This window comes from Seriola lalandi, unplaced genomic scaffold (assembly GCF_002814215.2).
Source record: "Seriola lalandi dorsalis isolate HSWRI2012SDOR001 ecotype SW California unplaced genomic scaffold, Sedor1 jcf7180002054579, whole genome shotgun sequence".
Taxonomy (NCBI): domain Eukaryota; kingdom Metazoa; phylum Chordata; class Actinopteri; order Carangiformes; family Carangidae; genus Seriola; species Seriola lalandi.
The window spans coordinates 1,676,984-1,698,194 of NW_019525132.1; the positions used below are offsets into that span (position 1 = coordinate 1,676,984).

At 39.9% G+C, this 21,211-nt stretch overlaps 1 protein-coding gene across 1 annotated transcript; it reads right to left on the bottom strand.

Moving 5' to 3' along the window:
• Positions 1 to 3,537: 3,537 nt before the first annotated feature.
• Positions 3,538 to 20,090, bottom strand: LOC147818465 (coiled-coil domain-containing protein 146-like). Its single transcript, XM_087177054.1, has 7 exons — positions 19,939 to 20,090; positions 19,549 to 19,777; positions 9,848 to 9,958; positions 9,606 to 9,743; positions 8,957 to 9,082; positions 6,393 to 6,515; positions 3,538 to 4,842 (listed from the first exon to the last, which is right to left on the bottom strand). Exons 1-7 carry the CDS (start codon positions 20,013 to 20,015, stop codon positions 4,642 to 4,644), a joined length of 1,005 nt encoding a protein of 334 aa, XP_087033180.1. The 5' UTR covers positions 20,016 to 20,090; the 3' UTR covers positions 3,538 to 4,641.
• Between the last annotated feature and the right edge of the window lie 1,121 nt (positions 20,091 to 21,211).

Below are 21,211 nucleotides of genomic sequence, written 5' to 3' on the forward strand. Positions count from 1 at the left end.
GGGGGGTCGGGGGACTGCGGATGGATGGATGGATGGATGGGTTGAGGGAGAAACAGATGAGGGGGAAAATGCATTTGAGAGCACAGTCATCATTGACTGTGGCCTTGAGGACAGGTAACGGCTGGGTGGATGATGGAGGAGCCAGGAGTGAGAGATGAATGGAGAGATTGAAAGGCAGAGCGCTCGTAAACAAGCTCTCAATGGCTGATGACAAATCGGGGTGGGGCGGAGGGATAGATGGATGGAGAGAGGACAGATCTGAGGGGAGAGTAGGGGAGGCAGAGCAGGTGAAAAAATGCTCACCCTATTTCTTATAAATCCTGAGGTGTGGGAGGGACGGTATGAACAGTAACCAAAAGATCTTCAGTAGGTGATGTACTTCAATTTCAGGAAATATGCTTTTCAAATATTTATTGAAAATCAATAACTGCAGGCAGCTATTTGTATTAACTCAATTTCTGTAGCTTGCAACGCTCCCCTCCAGCGCCTCCTCAGCTTCTCCGCTGTCTCTCAAACAATTTATGAACATCGACGTCAAATCCTGCAAACAGTATTTATAAATCAAACACGATTGTTTATCCTCCCGTGCTTCCTGTAATGCCGCTGCAGCCCCATCAACTTGATTACACACCGACAAAAAGCTTCGATAGACAGAGTGGCTTGATATGTTCAGGCAGCGGCTGCTATGCATCTAATCTGATTTCAGCACGGGAGTTATACAGAATGGTTGCTTTAGGAAGTGGCCGAGGTGTGAGTCGGCAGGACTCACTGGAAGATATTTAGGTGTTGTAAACTAAATGTGCAAATTCTTCATCTACATCTGAATGTAAATCCAAGTCTGAATGAGGAGTGGCAGATGAGCGAGAAGGATTTTCAAGATTTGAGACAATTAAGATGTGGATTAAATGAAATGTTAATAATGTCAGGAAGATGTGTGTGAGATAATCAGGAAATTCACTATTTGTTGCTGCTGTTGTTTAGACAGTATCATTTGAAATGACTATGTTTCAGCACTGTACACAATGATACCGTAATTTGAGAAATATACATACGTTTTTCTACAAAAGCTCAGGCGACGTTTTCACAATCAAAAACAACCGCAAAAGAAGTTGCGCTGAATGAAAAGGCTCTAAAACTGTTCGAATGTTGATTTCAAGCGAGACTATTTCACCTTTAGAAGATCAAATTTAAAAAAAAAAAACAAAACACATTCTTACTCAAACAAATGAAAAGTCGAATTCATAAATAATAAAACACACCTGTGCTTAGTTCAATACACAGCACAATTTTGATGCTAGTCTTATAGTCTGATATGACCAGTAGCTTGTAGCGGCTAATGTTAACAAACTGCAACGGCATCACTGAGCCACTCCATTATTATACAGTCTGTCCTGGTTATTACTCTTCCTGTTTTGACTGGTGTCACATGATGTTTTAGCATTTACCATTATCTCTCATAATTGTCACTTAAAGTTAGTGTTTGATAGTCTGTGCTATACAGAAATATTAAAGCCTCCCAGCTCTACTTAATAATTAAAACATTATATATGATACATAATACATGAGGGGGAAACAGCAGACTTCAGTGACTTTACAATAACTTTATTTTGTATAGCACATTGCAAAATCAGTCTGAAAATGCTTGACAAACCATTAAACAAATAAGATAGTACAGGGTAAATAAAGCAATAAGAACTGAGGTCTACACACACACACACACACACACACACACACACAGATGCTCAAAGGTCTGGTTTGAATAACATGAGTGTGTGCCCTCAATCACAACTGAGCGTTTAATGTAAGTGTAGAAATTCTTTGGTAGTGGCGGTTGTGCGTCTGTGTTGCGTTTGTGTGTGTTCATAATCGGTTTTTTTTTATAGTGTCAGAGTATTGGCACCCTGCGCACCAGCCGAGACTTAATACCAGAGATTATTTACATCTTAAGTTGCGCTTCGATTTCGAGAAGTTACATAACAGTCCTAGTCTGAGGAAAAAGGGATCTTTCTGCCACTCATGTTTCGTTTGTTTACACATAAAAAGTTTTGTAAGATGAAATGTGAATAAAGAGATTTTTTTTAACTGTATTTTTCTTTTCTTCCTCATTTTTGAAGAACATGGAGCACAGAGAAACTTTGTGGTAAGTCAGGCCTTGGCTCACTTTGTTTCCATTGAATTTCCTTTGAACCCTGAAAAAAAGTGCTAATTGCACAGTGGAGCCTTGAGATAAATTAAGAAACGATCTGAACTCGCAGTCAGATAGTTTGTAGCGTGAAAAGCTCTGCAGAGGAGGAAGTGAGCGCTCATATTCTTGAGAATATTTGAGTGTTTTGGACAGACTCAGCAGAGTTCCACTGAAGTCAGGAAATAATCTCAGCATCAGTCATCACACACGCTGAGTCACATTTAGTGAAGAACACACCCATCACGCTTTTGTACACGCTTGTATTACAATACCTACCTAGTTTTTCAGTTTTTTTTCTACCCTGAGTTACAACACCGTCTCGTTACAGTTTGCTTCAGATCATTTCTCCTCTGGGGAATTCCTTTTTTAAACGTGAACAAATTGCTCATTCCCCACTTGATTGCCTCCCCCACACTTTGTTATGCAGCCGGTGTTATGTAGCTGACTAATAAGCACAAACAGTTAGGGGGCTAAATTAATCTGACAGCTCTCACCATCAGCCCGCAATGGATCATCACACACACACACACACACCACATCACTGGGTGGACAGGGCTGGCTCGAAATCCGATAAACTCTCGCCTGCTGCCTTCTTGAACCTCTTAAGAAGTTGACTCACACAGCGTGTTTTGCAAATCAAGCTCAACACGGTGTACACCAGAGGTTTCCAAACATTTTTGTCTGACATACCCCACATCCTGTATTAGCGTCAGTACACCTTCACCGGCAAAGTCGACTGTTTATCCATCACTTTTATATGACTGTGAAACTGTTTATCCATTACTATATACAGACTTTTGGGTGTAACTAATTATTTAAACGATTTTGCATTACTTTTAGTTTCCTGTTTCTACCATTTATCCATTCCTTTTAACTGGCTAACGGTTTCAACTGTCCCATCACTTTTAGCAAACTACGTCAGCAGTTTATCTTTTACTTTTAGCTGTCAACAGTTCATTCATTACTTTTAGCTTATTATTTCAGCTGTTTGCTCATCGCTTTTAGCTAGTTACCCATTTCACCATTTATCCATTACTTTAAGTAATGATAACTGTTTTGACTGCTCCATTTTTTTTGGTAATACAACTATCAGTTTCTTTTGGCTCATAACTTAGTGTTTATCCAGTAACCTTTAGTTAATTATGGTAATTCAACTCATAAATTACTTTCATTTGACTATTTTAACCGTTTATCCATTGTTTTTAGCTAGCTTGCTAATTAGCTTGCTAACTGCTTCTCATGACGAGTGTCACAACAGACTCATCCTTTAGGAATTATGTACTGGGGAGTCAATCTATTGTTAGCGCACTGGTTCTTGTGACAATAAATTTACCACACATCAATCACACCACTTTATAATTCTATTCAGAAGTTTATTTTTTTTCCAAAACACAAATATGTGTACATACATACACAGCATTAGCCCCCACATGAACTTGTTTCTCAAGCACACACATGCTCACAAGCTGCAAAACACACTCATAAGATCAGCAGATACGACATCTTCGAGTAAGGTTTAAGAAACTTCAGAGGCTAGGGACTTTGTTTTCAGTCTCCAGTAACCAACTCTGAACTCTCCACCCCACTTACTCTCCACTTTTATCCATTTTCCCCTCCCCGACTCTCCTCTGCTGCCTTTTCCGACAGCCATCTCATTCCTCTTCATTTAAATTCTCCTCTCTCTTTGTCATTCTCTATGCTCTTTCATTGCCTGATCTTCCTCTCCATATTTATATTTATCATTTCAGACATTAGGCAGCCACTCTTAGCCTAGCTTAGAGCTTAAATCCACTGCAATTTATTCATCAGCTGCATGATTACAACTGCGAGGAATGAAACAGTAACGAGATGAAGAATATGTAGAAATATGTGAAATGAATTTCTTTCTAAGAGAAAGGTAGTGAGACAATGATGATGTGTTGAGTACAGAAATAAATACAAAACTTCCTGTTGGTGAACATGATACAATAATAAACACAAATTTAATTTCCCCCATGTCCTCTGTCTTCCCTTCCACTCTCCTACAGTACTTAGTGTTACAGCAAGCAGCGTGTAAACAAGTTCTTGCCAGTAAATGTAAAAAAAACAACAAAAAAAAGGGAAACAAAAATCACAACCAGATGCAGTCCACGAGTACACACACAAATGACAAAACAGCAGTGGTATGCTGAACAGCTAGGACGAAAACACACACAGGAAGCAGAGAAGTGGAGGAGGAAGGAGTGAGAGAGAGCAGATAGATCAATAAATGTGTGAAAGGAATAAGAAAAAAATGCCCCAGAAAATATATTAAAAATTAAAACGTTCATTTATTTTTGAATTTCTGCTGATTCCTGTAGTGAAGATTCAATGTCTCGGAGGGACACTGATGTGAAATGTGTGGATTCTGATTAAAAATCAGCCTCCAACTTCATGAATACACAGTAGTCTTGATGTGCAAACATGTATATTGCTTCCTATATCTCTAAGGGTTTGACTGTTGGTTTGCGGATGTGTCTCATGTTGGCTCCTGGTTGGGGGGGTTTGAAGGGGGCCTGGGATCCATAGGGTTTGGGCAGAGGAAGAGAGTCGGTCTGGGGGATGTACGCGTTAGGACGAGCTTCAGCTGTGGTGTACTCTCCATTAGGCAACTGGTTCCACTCTTCTTCTTTAGCCAGCTGCACACACACACACACACACACACACACACACACACACACACACACACACACACAAACACACCAGAGGCAGTTTGAATATTTGATGTGAGACTGCATGACCTTGAACTAAATAGTTAAAATTCCTTTTTCCTGAATTTTAATTGTGAAAATGGAATAATTAATTCCAAGATTTATTTTATTTATTTTTTAATATCTCAAGACAAATGCAAGGGCACCAATGAACAGTTGAGCTCAAAATCTCAAGGCTGATTAAAGTTTGATCTATGAAGTTTTTTTTATTTTTTTATATTAACTTCCATAAATGAAAATACACATTAGAGAGAGAGAGAGAGTGATTAGAGATGCTGTGCAGGATGTGATATACAGGATTTTGTCTTTTGGAGTAGAATAATATCAAGACAGTGTAAGCTGCACTTAATCATCTGTCAGACCGACAGGTTATGACGCACAGATGACTTTAACAACAGATGATTAATGCATGTTTTTGTCAAAGCACTAAGCTTTAGAAACAAACGGCATTACAAAACACTGAATTCAGACATTTGCTGGTATATGTTCCCTTGGCTAGAACATTTTGTTCCTGCTTTAATGAAACTAAAATATGACTGGTAGAAAACTGACAGTGGCTGGCAAAATTGATTTGAACCCAATATGGCTGATGAATAAATTTGTAACCATGGCTGACTACTGCTGAGGAAAGGGAAAAAAAAAAAAAAAAAAATTCCAGTGTGCATACATCCTCATGACACTACAGTCCTCTCTGACTTTCACCCCACAACAGCATGTAAATGAACTGTGTGAGACTTCAAAGAGATGGCGATTTTCTCGTGCGTATGAACAGTTTATCCGCTGGCATGTGATCTAAGGAGTGCACACAAAAACAGGAATAATGGCTTTGAATGCAAAAAATAAATAAAAAAATAGAAACTCTGCCAATAAATAAACAGGAGAAGATATATTCCCTTTGTCAGGTTCATAAACACAATTATATTTTAAGACAAAACTAAAAATGTACGATAATGAAGAGAGAAGTGGAAATAAATTCCTCTATCAGATACACAGCGATGTTTCTGTTTCTGCATGCTTCTTCCTGTTTTTACTACATGCAGAGGGTTGTGGTGATTGAGGAAACACAGATGGGCAACAGACAGCTGGACTGGTTTCAGACACCACTGATCCATGTGTGCCTTTTTTTTGTGTAGACAGTCTTTACTTCTGTTTGTCAGCCCGTCTGCCCTTCTTGTCCCATGTTTGTGCATGTGGGGAAAACGGTTCAGTTTCTGTCTAGTCTCTCTGTGTGTGTGTGTGTGTGTGTGTGTGTGTGTGTGTGTGTGTGAGAGACAGTATCTATTCCCTTCTCTCTGTCTGTGCATCTTCAGGTGTACTGCCTGCCTTTTGTCCCTCAGAATCTTAATTGATTCTTGCCCCGTGTCGTGTCCCCACTCCACTTGGTTTTCCCTTTGTCACCCTATCTTCTTTTCTCGCCCCTCAGACGCACACACAAAGATCACTGGTCAGGAAGTGATTAAAGCACTGTGTTTCTTTACCCTCTCTCTCTCCTCTTTGTCCCTCTGCCTCCTCTTCTTGTCGCGGAGCATCCTCCTCCACTCCTCCTCTATCTCAGGGCAGGGTGGCAGGCCCTGCTCCAGCCGCCGCTGGCACCTGTCCATCTGGAAACACAGGGGCAGCGCGAGAAACATTCACTTCATATTCCTATCACTGCGTCCGCTCTTTGCTCTCCTGGCTCCAGTTAGAATTGAATTCTAACTGCGCCCGAAAAACAGATGGTTGTATTAGTGTCAGAATTAGGGCATAGTTATGACTCTGCATTTTCGACTTGTAGTTGTGTCTGCAGCGAGCTGCGGGCATACATCAGCTGCAGGGGCTCTTCAGGTTATTAACACAACTCTTGAAACATTTACAAGGCGTATGGGAAATCCTCTCATTTTTATTAGTTTAATTTTTTATTGAAACAGAAAGCGGTGAGACTCTCTGCTCACACCGGTCTCAGAATTTCAAAATATGTTCCTTAAACGATGGTTTAGTTTAGCCAATGGCAGCTGTCAGTCAAAACTGATTTTATTTAAGCAACATTTTCATCGAGAAGTGAAACGAAATCATTTTACCTCAGTGTGTGTTTGGACATGCTGCCTACAAAGCTGAATTTACTGTTTCTGTGCTGCCAGCTGAACTCTCTCCTCCACTACATCCTCAGAGGACCAGACAGATGTTGAAATTTACTGTTAAAAAGTATAAAACTGTAAACACGATATCTGTACAAGCAAAACCACTTGTTATTAAAGTTTAAGATGTTTGATGTGTAAAATTAAGAGGCTATGAGCAACGTTCCCTTAAAGTTGCACAAATCAATGATTAACAGCATGTAATGTGAAACGTGCTGGCTGTAAGCTAATGATGCTTCAAGTCTGGTTGTGTAAATAGGCAACTGTTTTCTAACAAGTTAACCACAAGAATTTTGGTGCTGATAGCCAGTGTTGTGTTTACAGCTTGTCTCCACTGCCGCCAAGTAGGTGTGAACGATAAGCAAAAGAAATTATATGGTGATTATTTAGGCAGATATTATCACGATTTCAGTTGGAAATGTTTTTTTTGCATTTCGTTTTCACTGAAAAAATAAAAATGGTGAAAAAGTGAATTTTGCTGGGGCTTGTACCAAACACGCATGTTCCTTTATGTCTGTAAATGCATCGCATAGCATTGTTGTGCTACAGAGAATACACAAATCTTATTCTCCAGTGTGTTGTGGCTCATATTACCTTTCGCAAAAAATTTCCGATATTGCGTTTTCGATAACATTTTAATTAATTGATCAAGTGGCTAAAAACACCAGTTGTACCAATTACAGATATAATACAGGAAACAGTGAGTTACAGCTAGCATTACATGCTTAAAAGCTGTACAGTAGCATGGCTATGCAGAAATAGCTTTAGCTTACTGATTAACAGTAGACTAAAGTACAGGCAGTAACTTGGTACACGTAAACAAAATGTTACACACTTATAGACATGTAATATTATAAAACCAACATTTACAGAGAGATTAACTTACTGTTAATGCAGTCTTTGTTTTTGTTTTTTTTTTAAATAAATCACGTGAGGTGTGGCTCAAATGTCAACAATAACTTTTTGGTTGCTATAGTTACACAAGTTACTAAGAGGCTAACTGCTACCTGCTATAGATGTTTCTGGTCCAACATTGCTTGGCCTTGATAGGGATGAATGTATGTGTAATGTATTCAGTCTGATTATCAGGTGACCAGTACACAAACGATAACTTGTTTTGCTAAACTTTGCAGGCCCAGGGGTGGCTGTGAGTTTTTAGCACCATTGCTATACATGAATCCCTGATCCTTTCATTTACTGTGTCACCACTGATTCATTTATTTGTCCTTGTATAGTGTCTTGCTTTTATTAACCCTCCACATGGGCGACAGCTGTGGACAGAGGCATCATGTTTACAGGTTGTGTGTCCCTCCATCCGTCCTGTCACCAGACAAAACATGCTTTTAGCCATAACTCAAGAATTTATGTGCTAATTATGACACAGTTTAACACGAATGTCTAATAGGATTAATGAAGTGATGACATTTAAAATCCAAAGGTCAACTTCACTGTGATATCATTCTTGCAAACGTTCTGCAAAAACACTTCTGGCCATTATTCAATGCTGTAACTCAGGAAGGGAAGGAGAGGTTATGACCATATTTCCTGCGACTTGACTAGCTGGCGGAGGCATAGAAGTGCGAGACAGTAATTCTAGTTGACATTGCTTTATTTTTATGAACTCACTGGAGTTTTATAAAACTCATTTATGAGCATTATTTTGTCTCTTTGTGTTTACCTCTTGATTTATTTTACAGTGCAGATAAGCAAGATAAATGGGTTTGCGGTGAAAGATGGGACACAGTGAAGAACTTTTTTTGAGACACTTTGCTGTCTTCGATCGCGGTCAGTGGAGAGTGACAGGAATAAATTGGAAAGACAGTGGGAGACTGAAGGGAGAATGTGCAACTAAGATCACAGTTTGGACTCCAGAATCACTTAGTTGTGGGTGCCAGTAGGCGCTGTAAGTGAGAGAGACCACCTCTGACCTGGAGCTCTTTCTCTTTGATCTCTTGTCGTTGAGACAAAGCAGCGGCTTGCTTCATGGAAAGTTCCGCAGAAACTGCCATCAGACGGTGGTTGGTGTTGATTATATGAGTTCGGAGATCGTTCAGCTGGAAGGTAGACAACACACACACACACACACACACACACACACACACACACACACACACACAGTTTTGGTGAGTCTTACATTGATTCAACATTCACTTGGATATTACATCAACTACATGCAAATCGACCTTTGAGCTTATATTTTTTGTAACACACACTTGTATCTTGTGTGGTTGTGTTGCACTTCGAATCAGTGTAATGAACCTTGTTCCACTTGCTTTTGTTAAATGTACTGCTCGGTGAACTCTGCCCACTCTGCATGCTCCTCACATGGGCCCGCACATGCTCCTCAAACAATACGTGAGTGTGTTTGTGAGAGAGACACAAAGAGAGGTAAACCACCAGACTATAAATGAACAGGTGAATGATATAACAAGTGTATCTGCATGTGTGTGTTAATCTGAGTGTGTATTCTTTTGTCTTGCAGCTTCTGTTTGTGTCTGTATTATCTGATTTGTGTGTGTATGGGCCAAGCTTTATCTCTGTCTGTGTGTGTGTGTGTGTGTGGATCTTGTTGTCTACCTTCTTCCTCAGTGATAGTCTGTCCTGTTGGCAGTTCTCGGCCTGTTCGCCGAGCGGCTTTGAGAGCCGGGTCACCTGGTCCACAAGGAGCTCTTTTTCCAGTAACTGCCTCTCGCGTTCGGCTAGATTCACCTCGAGCTCCATGTGCACGCACAGACACACAGTGATTATTGTCTTGCAACACAGTTTTTAAAATGTTAAATGTTAAAAAGAAAAACTAACATTATAGTGTTGTTGAGTACCTGCTCAATTTTCTTGACCAGTTCAACAGTTGATGGGTCTTTGCCTTTTAGCTCTTTATAATCAACTGTTTGATTCAGATCTTCAAGCGTCTTGTCCCTGGCCTCTGAAAGCTGACAGATGGAGAGAATTAGAGACAAAAACAAGACAAGACTGGTGGCTGGATGATGCAGTGGTTAGCACTGCCGCCTCACAGCAAGAAGGTTCTGCTTTCGAACCTGCCGGCCAGTAGGAGTTAATCCTCGTGCCTGCGTGGGTTTCCTCCAGCTCCCTCCCACAATCCAAAGACATGCAGGTGAGGATAAATGGTGACAAATTGCCAAGAGGTGTGCATGTGAGTGTGAATGGTTGTTTGTCTGTATATTCTAGCCCTGTTATAAACTGGTAACCTGTCCAGTGTGTGTCCTACCCTTGCCCCGTGTCGGCTGGGATTGGACCATAAAAGGCTAATGAATGAATGAACCAAGACAAGACAACAAGTCAATACACTCAGTACACATGTACAGTGTACTGAGATATAAAATAGGTATACTGTTCATATAGGCCAAACAGTACTCATGAAGTCGCTGTCATTACTGTCTAGAAATGAAAACAATATAGAAATTTCCCACAGAACAACAGACTTCACACAAATGAATACTACTGTCTGTGTTTCAAGTGCCTTGTCCTCCAGGCATTTAAGATACATGTCTTAATAGGGATTTTAAAAAAACGCTTAAGACATTATTCAGCTAAATGTAGTGCCTATATGGGACTTATTCCCCACTAGGTAACGAGTCACTGGCAAAGTGTGATAAGAGAAACTTAAATTTAAAATGCCACAGGATCCCTCTAAGGTACGTTTTGACATCCCGTAAAACAGCAGGAAGGAGGGGAGGTGAGGATACAAAAGAAAGCACAACAAGATGAGTTAAAAGAGCGAAGACAGTAAAGGCAGACAGGACAAGAGAAGACATTAAAATGACGTGAGGGGACAGCGCTGGCATTTTAGATTCACGCCTTCAGTTGACACGGACATGATTTAGTGAATAAGAGTTTAGATGAACAACAGAAGATTAACACCTAAAACATTAGTCAAAAGTACCCTGCAGAGTGACCTCTCGTAGCACTATGCACCAGTTTTTAGATGGTGCTTGTTTTGTTCGTGCACTAGACCAAACACACACACACACACACACACACACACACACACACACACACACACACACACACACACACACATGTGAACATGGGAAATGCAATAAACAACCCTTCCAATGGTTCCACATTTCTCTCGTAATCCACAGGCGGTGGAGACACTTGAAGGAATGTAGCAATGTGCGATCAAAGGCAGGGTAGAAGAAAACTGCAAGCTGGTAAACATGGATGAAAACGTTACAAGTTTCAAAATTCTTGAAAAAAAAAAAAAAGCTGAAGAAAGAAATGCATTTAACACATTTGTTAGACCTCATGGAGACACACAATACATGTTAGTGCGTAACACTTTCTGTAGACTGCTCTATAGGGCGCCTTTAAACTAATCTAGCAAGCAAACATGTCAAACTTCACAACAGGTCCAGCTATAATGTTAACATCTTCTGATTTCTCTGTTTTATATCACTGTCAACCCCGAAGAACAGTCAGTACAAACTTATGTTGTTTGCCCAGACTTTGTTCAAACACAAAGAACTGCAGTTAAAATTCTAGTGGAGATCCCAGAGTTTTGAAAGATAGCGAATATGTTTGACTGAATTTGGGGGAAATGTGGATAAATTGAGACACAATTATTCACACTATTTCCATCTAATAGAAGGGTGACGCCAAAAAAAAAAAAAAGGCATTGTATATAAAGCTCATGCAGCTTCAATGAAGAGTTGGGGATACAGAATATATACTTTATATATGTGATACTATCAGTGTGAAAAAAGTACACACATAGAGGGGAAATGAAAAGAAACTTGATGTTAAAGTGGCAATCTAGAAGATTTTCATTTAAATAAGTGTCTTTAAGGTCACTATCGCTGAATGAGGTAATACAATGGCGATTGAGCCAATGACCCACTGATAAAATTATATAGAAGTCCTTGCATTTTTCTGTTTTATAAAGTGGGTTGTCTGGTGTGACTCGCCCGCAAAATCACAAGACTGCAATTACCATGTATCACCACAGGTGTCGCCAGAGATAACACACAGATCTTTGAGATTGCTACCTTGTGAGTCGTATTGAATATATTTAGGTTTTGGATTATTCAAGCAAAACATAATTAGCACATTAGTTGAAAGAGAATTATGTTCACTGTAGGAACACCCAACCATCAAGAGGATATGGGATCATGGCTGCACCTGGAATCAGTCTATTTCATGAAAAAAGGTTGTTCTAATATCCAGTATTTAATGTGGGTTATAGAGACAAAGATCAATAAGAAGTGAGGTGCAGGGATTGTAGATGGAAATGAGCAATCAATCAGAGTAGCTACAGTGTCTCAACAGGGAAGTTAATGCAAATGCACAATCGGCCTCATTACAGCAAAATAAATGTAGTCTATATATAAGAATATATGAAGCTGAATTGATCAAGGAACCTTGACAGGGACCACAAAGGGGACATAAGCAGAAAATAGAAAGAAGGAAAAAAAAAAACAGATCAGATGACAGAAGAGAAAAAGAGAGAATACATGAGAAAATATTAATAGACGCCTAGGGAGATCGGAGAGGGAGACAAATATAAGTGAAGAAGAAATGATTGGATCGACTGCAGAAAGTAAAGAGAGGGGTGGGGAGGAGCTGAGGAGAAAAACAGGGTGTAGAAAAATATTGTGCACAGGCGGTCTGACCTGACATGACCCGGCTTATGAAACAGCAGCTTCTCCTCCATTCAACCATACAGTGTGTGTACTTAGATGCATGTTTACGTGCCTGTATCTAATGTGAGAGTGTGTGTGTGTGTCAGACTTGAAAGACAGCGTGGAACAAAGTGATGATTCCCATTTTCTCTCCCTTCATGGGATGAGATTAATGAAGCCTCACTCATGCAAACAGACAGCGAGTCTGATTAAAACAGACTGAGGTGTTCAGTCTGATAAAAAGATGCTTCCCCCCTCAACGTCATATGACTTGTTTTAACTTCATAGTATGGCTGTCATGTGATTAATCGAGGTGTTTGTTAGGTTATAGTTACAGATGCTCAGGAAGAACTGAAGTTGAGAGGAAGAAACACTGACAGTAAGCAACTGATAGACTGAAAAGCAGAGATAGAGATGAGAGTGGAGCAGATGAACTCAGAGATGCTGATAAAAGACCGACAGACAGGGGAAGATAAAGTGAAGAAGAGCAAAGGAAAGACAGCATGAGGCCCGCAGTGAGAAAAGGAACGAGAGATTGGATGTGAGAGCAGAAAAGAAAGGCAGAATTAGAGAGACAAGAGATGCTGAGAAACAGGAATTGGGGCTGACCAACAGGGACCAGGGTTATCTGCAGTTTTCACAGAGAATATAACTTTGACAACAAAACCTTGTTCATGGTGCGAGGAGCTGAATGCATGATTAGGTAATTTCAAAAACAAAATTAAGCAACAAAGCAGGCTAGATGTTCCCATTTCATGCTGAATGTACAAATGAAAGTCACCAAACTGTAGAATATGATAGTGACACCACAAAATAAAGTAGAAGTGAATTTTGATTTCTTCCCACTTATTATGTGAGGGAATAAACTAAAAATGATACAGCAGCTATTGTGCAGACTTTTTATACTTTTTCAGGAGAAGATTAAACTTTTTTCAAGCTTCTAGGTGGACATTTCCCTTGGCAGAGGGTGACTGACAATGCGTCTCCTAGGTAGCCTGAACTCAAATGTCAACTACCGGAGGTGCACTACTGACTGGAGCACGTCCATTCAAAAAGTGAAAGTTACTTTCTGAATAGAAGCTGGTTAGCCGAGATGGCTGAGTGGAAGCTAGTTATCCTAGCCGGCCAATGTAAGCTAGGATTCCGGCTGAGCCTTCACTTTTCTACATATTTCATATTTCGTTAGCTAGCTTGCATTAGTTGACCCCCTTTTCATGGGTCCAGTTGTGTCGTTGCAAAAATGATTAGACAATCAAAAGTACAGCAATGAGTTGTCCATATTCTCAGCACTTTGTACATTACAGAGTCAGAGAGACACGTAGCAATGACAAACAACGTTGGCCCTGGAGTAAATGACTATAAGGCTATTGGAGCTGAAATGATATTAAAGCTATTTTCAGTGTCTGCCAATGACAAAACTACCAGTACTGGCATCGCCAATCTGGACCAAAAACCAAAGCCCCCCCCCTGGAGAACAGTAATATAGGGCGCACTGTCAATTTGACCAAATCACAAGTCAAAACCAACACAAAAATGAGTTTGACTTGTTAGGGGTGAAATAAAATAATAACTGAATAAAATAATTGAATAATGGATATTCAGTACAAAGAAACCTCACTGCATCAAAGATGTTTTAAAACACTTCAAAGCAAGGAACTTTTTCAGACGTCAGAATCTGCAAATACTCTGCCTGTGATGAGTGTGTGCCCAGTCCTAACTTTTGAGTCTGATTGATCCGTGTTCCACCCTCATACGTAACCACCCTCAGCTATTTAAACAGTACATGATGGATGGGCATACAGCCTGTCTGTCACTCTCCTTCTCCCTGCTCCGCTCTTCAATCAGTCTTTTTTTCCTTCTGTGTTGCCCTCAGTCTTAACATTTTTATACCCGTCCTCCTCCTTTTTGTTTGTCTTTCTTTTTGTATTCATCTGTCTTTGTGTCAGTGTCCCTGTTCTGCCTGCCTGGATCTCTGTTTTCTTCATCTGACATTCACAAAGAATAGCTGCTTTCTTGGCTCATGAATGCTGTAAACCATTGTACATATGAAAGCATCCACGCAGAATGCAATTTGCATATAATTTACATAATTTCAGCCCAGTTAGTAGTTAACATGATGGCTTAAAAAGCTGCATAATGGATGGCACATAATATTGCATATTTAACAGTGATAATAAAGATAAATAATTATTTATACCTTATTAAAGTAACACTTCCCAAAAATGGGTTACAAAGTGCCTCACAATTAAAAGACAAAAGACAAGGGACAGATCAGTAAGGCAGAAAGGTCAGTAACTGTAGTAAAATCATAATCATAATAAGGTTATGTAAGGTTAATTAGGAGAACATGTGAGCAGAGGAGCTGAACTGAAGCTTTTCTGAAGACCCACACGAGGAATACATTATTAATTAGATATGAAAATATACATTTTGAACTTGGATTCTATGTAAGGATGTTTGACACTCATGATACTGGTTAACTGATTTACACTGGTGATGTCAAAATGAAAGTTGAGGGGTATAAAAGACCTTATGGTAAGTGCTACATGTTTTAGGAGAGATTTGACAGGTGACACTGCTGACCTGGACTCCTCAGGCAAAATCACTCCACAGCCTTGAAGCCTCTGACAACAAACACCCTCACTTTTCAGTCTCTAACTGTGATACACAAATAGTTATGAGGTGAGGTTCCTGCCTGCAGAGAACCTCAGGCAACATTAAGGCTCATGAGACAGAATAAGTGATTGTATATTATTTGGAGTTATGACCAGGTGCACATCTTCTTATTCACTATTTAGCAACACAGACTATATTTAAATTTTGGATTATCTATGTGCTGGACTTCCATCTGCCTGACAATCCTGCAGCCCTGCCAAAACCTCTGAGTCAACAGATATATTTTAATTGGTAATACTCAGAACTCCACTAAAAAGATGGAAAAAAGTAATCAGAGAACTCCTACAATCACATATAAAAATGACAAAATAAAAAGGCAAAAATTTACGTCTGTTGGATGACAGTCTGAAGTGTAAAAAACTACACTCAACTTTTATTGGGGGGGTGGTGGGGGCGCGATGACGATGACACACAATCTATGGTGGGTTTCCCCATTGTAATGAGTTCCAGAAAAGTTGGACAAAGATTTAACAGATGGATGGACAAACAATATGACACCGCTGTAGGGACAGTGCAGTATGTCATCAGCCCCACCCCGTTGTAAATCTCACTCCATGACTGGCTGTGTGAGTGCGCTCTATAAATACATCTGTCAGTAACTTTGTGGGATTGTGCATGTCTATGTATAACAGAAGTCTAGCTAGTCATTAGCGGATTGTTCAAAAATATTCAGATGTTGCTGCAAGGGTACTATCGCAACTTCACTGATCTCAGTGTGCGCACAGATGCGTGTGTACCTGTATGTGTGTTTGAGATGTCGACGTGCCAGCAACTCATAAACAAGTAGTAAATTTAGAATCCAACACCAACCTCTGTTTATTTTGAAGCAATTAAAATTCCTCAGAGCAAATGAAAGCCTCAGAGTATATTGAACCTCAATAGTCTCACAGATGGCCCGATCTATCTTTGTCAAAATTTTCCATCAAAGGGAGGGGGGGGTCTGTCTGCAATGAACAGATAAACTGGTCACAGATGAATACAAATACACAATATATATGATAAATCGACAGCAAGGCAGTTGCATGGAGATTGAATTCGCATAGAGAATGAATTTGCAGGGAGAATGAATTGAGCAGGCAAGACTAGTGCAATAGGAGAGACCCCTATGATTCACTTTTTGTACCCAGGAGAGATGGCTGTGTAAAAGGAAAACAGTGATTTAGAAAATGATTTGCTATTTACACACGGAGAAGAGGGAGTGATATCGAATGACTAGACGGATGAATGGATGAAAAGACAGATGCACTAATACACTAATCAGGGATGTAAGTGTTATGATGTAAGAGTCTATGGTCATGCCAGCAGCTGTGAGACTGTACTTGGGCAGAGCAGTGGTTTGTGTGGAAAGCTAACGTGAGCATGCTAATAATGCTAACATGCTGATGTTTCGCAGGTATAATGTTTACCTCGTTCACTGTCTAAGTTTAGTGTGTTAGCAGGCTAACACTTGCTAATTAGCAGTACACACAAAGTACAGCTGAGGGTGATGAGAATGACGTTAGTTTTGCGAGTGATGTAAGCGCTGGGCAAAACAAGTTTGACCTGACGATGGTCGTACATGAAAAGTCAGCAGATCAAAGTTAATAGAATTCATCATGAGGAGAACATGAATCTCTGGACCAAATTATACGATAAGAGATATTTTACTCAAAGGCACAAATGTCAACTTCATGGTGGCACAAGAGGAAATATCAGGTGATCAATGTCATTAGGATACATCTTAAGAGAACCATAAAGTCAATGTAAAATCCTGTGCCAATTCAGGTAGATGGAGATATTTTACTGGATAAGTGGAAATTTTGACCTGGTGGTGGAGCTGGATGAAAAGTCAGGGGATTATCAGCTGGCTCCATCCTCTGTGGACCACAAATATCTGTCCAAAATTTCATGGCAATCCAACCAATAGTTGTTGAGATATTTCAGTCTGGACCAACGTGGTGGACTGACCAACAAAAAAAAAAAAGAAAAAAAAAAAGGAATCTACCTTATGTACTGCCAAGGTCAGTCAGAGAGGGCGAGACGTTTGGAGAAAAAAATGTAGCAAGAAGCAAGGATGTGTAGATAAAGTTACTCAAAGTGAAACAAAAACCTAAAGAATGTCTCAAGGGAACGATAAAAGGCGGGATGGTCAGACAAAGGCGAGGAGGAAGGGAACTAATGACGAGAGAAACAATAGAAAATAATACAGACAGAAAAAATATGGCACCAACAGCACCCATTGTAGCAAATGATAAACAGCAGAAGGAGTAAACAGATGGAGAAAAGGGGAAGGGGGTGTTTTTCAAAAGAGCAGCACATAGTGAAGCATGTTCCAACACTGCGTTCATCCAAAAGAGCACAAGACTCAGATGAGAGAAGTCTGGTCCAGCAGCAAGTAAAAACCAGTCGCTCTGATCCAGAGCAGCAACACACCCAATCCCACGATACAGCCGCTGGCGGGGAAACTCAGCGCGTGCGTGCGTGCGTGTGTGTGTGTGTGTATGTGTGTGTGTGTGTGTGTGTGTCTATGTGCCTCTCTCAAATCTCTCTCCTTCTACGTGTCTGTCATTCTCTATGTATTGCAGAATTGCTTGAACATGTTTGTGTTTTTATGTTATTTATTCATGCCTGTGTTTCAGTCTGTTACTGAGAAACCTGTGCAGTGTGTGGTTGTTGGGTTTGTCCCTCCAGGTTTAGATCTTCATCTTCTTCTGCTCGTCTGTCTGTAGAGTCCAGGGAGCAAAAATAAGGTTTCTGTCGCTATTGAAAACTTCTGAGGATGTTCGACTACAGACGGAGCAACTCGACAACACATCAGCTCTGAAACCAGGGCTATAAACTGACCGCTTTTGATGAGTGATAAAAGTCAGCCTACAGACATAAAGTAAGATAAACTATAAGCAATGTAAAATATTAACATTGAGTCTGTTCATCAGATTAAAAAGAAAACCCTTCTACACAGTTAATTTACTAGAGCATTCAACAGTCTCATTATGAGATGAAGCTTTGAAAGCATTTCAAAACAGAGATCTGCTTATTAGTGGTGTTCTAAGTCAAATATTGTCTTCTGGAGCTTGTACTTGACTATTTTTATTGGAGTTCCCCTAACTTGACAAAACAACTGATAAACATGAACAATAGTCTGAGTATACAAGAGTTTCTCATGTGTCTTGGGTATCACAAGCATCTTGTTCCTAAAATCCTATGAGGATTTTCCACTGACATCATATAAATCACATGTCTAAAATTTATGTTTTTTTAACAAAAGATAGGAAGACACACACACACCTAGCTGGACAATGACCTAAGGCACTTTTGGATAAGGTCTCTGGCTTGCATGCATTGACATGGATACAAACAAAGACAAAGAATTTGCCAGAAGGTTCCAAGGAAAATTTTATACACACACACACACACACACACACACACACACACACACACACACACACACACACACACACAATCTGTCTTTTCAGTGCAGATCTTAGCATCCGATCACACCGGGAAGCCCTAATTGACACATCTAACTGCTTGCAGACAGGATTTCGAAGCCAAGGAGCTAAGTCACATCCTGATGTGGTCATGCAGAGATTGGACATTGGGGAAATGGGAACAGCAGTATACTATAGGCCCAATTTGAACAAATTAGTGGCTATATTAGCAAAACCACTCCAGGGAAACTGTGGGGGCGCTATAGAAAACAACCACACAAGCACCTGTGTGCAATGGTCATTAAAGACAATAATATACCTGGTGCCAGTAATAACACGAACCACTGCAAAAAATAAAAAGCACAAAGCTGCTCAGTGTACCTTTTCTCAAACTTTGGGAGCTGTGTAGTAGGCTGGATTCACAGCAGATGCTGCTAGTTCATCAAAAACATTGAAAAAAAAACATTGTTTTCATATCTTGTTTCCAAGAAATGAGGTAAAACACTGAGAAAGGAGAAGTGGGCAGTGAGAGACTGTTATAAGGATACTGTCATCACTGTTTATACAACAGGGGGGACTTTAATAAAAGATTTCAGTTAAACAAAAGAAGTAATCCCACCCAACTTTTAGAACTGCAAACTAATTTGTGGGAAAAATGTTGGTGGACAGGTGTGTTTACTTATAAGGTTGTTTACGTTATTATTATCAGTGTAGTACTAAAGACTGTCAACTGACCACCGCTAATGTAATGACTGTGTGAGGATGTGCAAGAGTGTAGGTTCATGTTTTTCCTACCTCTATCTGCAACATGGTGAGCTCTCCCTCCAGCTTTCTCTTGAGGGGCACCTCCTTTTTCTTCAGGTCAATCTGTCTCTTCTCTTCGTTAATTGCTAACTGCAAGTCTCTCATCTCCTTCTCCATCATCTCCAGCGCCACGTTGCCCTTAGTGATGGCCGCCTCTTGGATGTTCACCTTCTCATAGTGGTTGAACAACACCTCCTCATGCTCCAGGAGCTGAATGCCACTGTCAGTCACACACACACACACACACACACACACACACACACACACACACACACACACACACACACACATCATTTGCTACATGTAGTTTACATCCTCTACTTGAATTCAGGGAAAATTTGTGATTTTTTTTGTGTGAAAACTTCAAATATTGTAACCTACAGAAAATTGCGTCTTTGTATGGCTGTCTCTTGATTCTTGTTCATTTCTATAAGCGCCTGCTCCTGGAGGTTGACCATTTGCGCGAGTTTCACCACCTCATGTTTGCTGTCCTCACTCTGCTGACTGATCTGACGGTGCTTCCATGCAACCTGGAAGATATTGGTAAAAAAAAAGAAAAAAAAAAAAAAGTGAATGCTTTTAAATACAATGAAATGCTTCCACTTGATATTGCATGACACGGATTGCTACAATAGAGAACACAAAAGTTAAACTGTGTGTTTCATCAAACACTTCAGAGTAAGACACAAACAATTTAGAGATTCCAACAAAGACAAATAACAGAGGACGCTGTAAAACTCTGCAACTCCTGAGTCATAGTACACTCTGTAACATATTGAATCTGTTCATTTGTTTGTGATATTGGTTTATAGCAAAGAAGATCCACAGCGTGTTTCCCACAGTGTGTTTTGACTGATCTCATCTCTGTGTTTGTGTGTGTCGGTCTCGACCTTGGAGATGTCATTGCGCAGCTTGTCCCTCATTTTGGAGCTGTTGGAAAGCTTCATACGAGCCTTTGTGTGCGACCTGGAATGGAGACACATGAGCGCACACAGAGAAAAATATCAAGGATGTTATACTGAATAAAAAGGGATGCAGACATAGATTCTGTGGTAATTATCAACAAATGCAATGGTCAACAAAAAGCTACAATAATAATAACTAGAAAATTCCAGGGAAATTTTGAGTGCCACGGGGGCTACTGCCGGGATGAGTACATGATTTATTTCCAGTGTTCAAAAGTCACCCTGATCATATTCTGGTTTTAAGAAATGTCTTGATATAAAAGACTCTGATATAAAACAATGTCACATCCCTCCATCATGTATTATGTGGGAAATATCTCATATCGTGTGTTGTTTTTTTTAAATAAAACAAGAGGCAACATGTCTTCAAACTGGCATTTAAAGGGTTAAAATCCTGAAAACTAATAAACATTTGGTAGGTTTGAGCAGAACTGAAGTGGTTTAAGAGATGTATGCTAAAAAAAGCCCTAGAGGGTACAAAATGTGTTACCAGTGTATAATAGACCTGTAACAGTAACTGACATTAGATTTTAAAAATATGTCAAAAAAGACACTTTCTTGCAGAAATCCATACCTTCAGCTGTAACACAGCCAAAATGATCAGCAAATCAAAAAAGAAAAGTGAAGAAAATGTCCAAAAAAGGACAGAGGGACCCCTGAGGGTTAATAAATCCCCTGAACTGCTATTT

What these genes read in the sequence shown, in the direction of transcription:
- LOC147818465 (XM_087177054.1), bottom strand. Translation starts at nt 20,015, where the DNA reads ATGGTCAACCTCCAGGAGCAGGCGCTTATAGAAATGAACAAGAATCAA. An exon ending in ATACAAAGACGCAATTTTCT is followed by an intron (nt 19,778 to 19,938) that starts GTAGGTTACAAT and finishes TGTGACTGACAG; the next exon opens with TGGCATTCAGCTCCTGGAGC. An exon ending in ACAAAGAGGAGAGAGAGAGG is followed by an intron (nt 4,843 to 6,392) that starts GTAAAGAAACAC and finishes GTGTGTGTGCAG; the next exon opens with CTGGCTAAAGAAGAAGAGTG.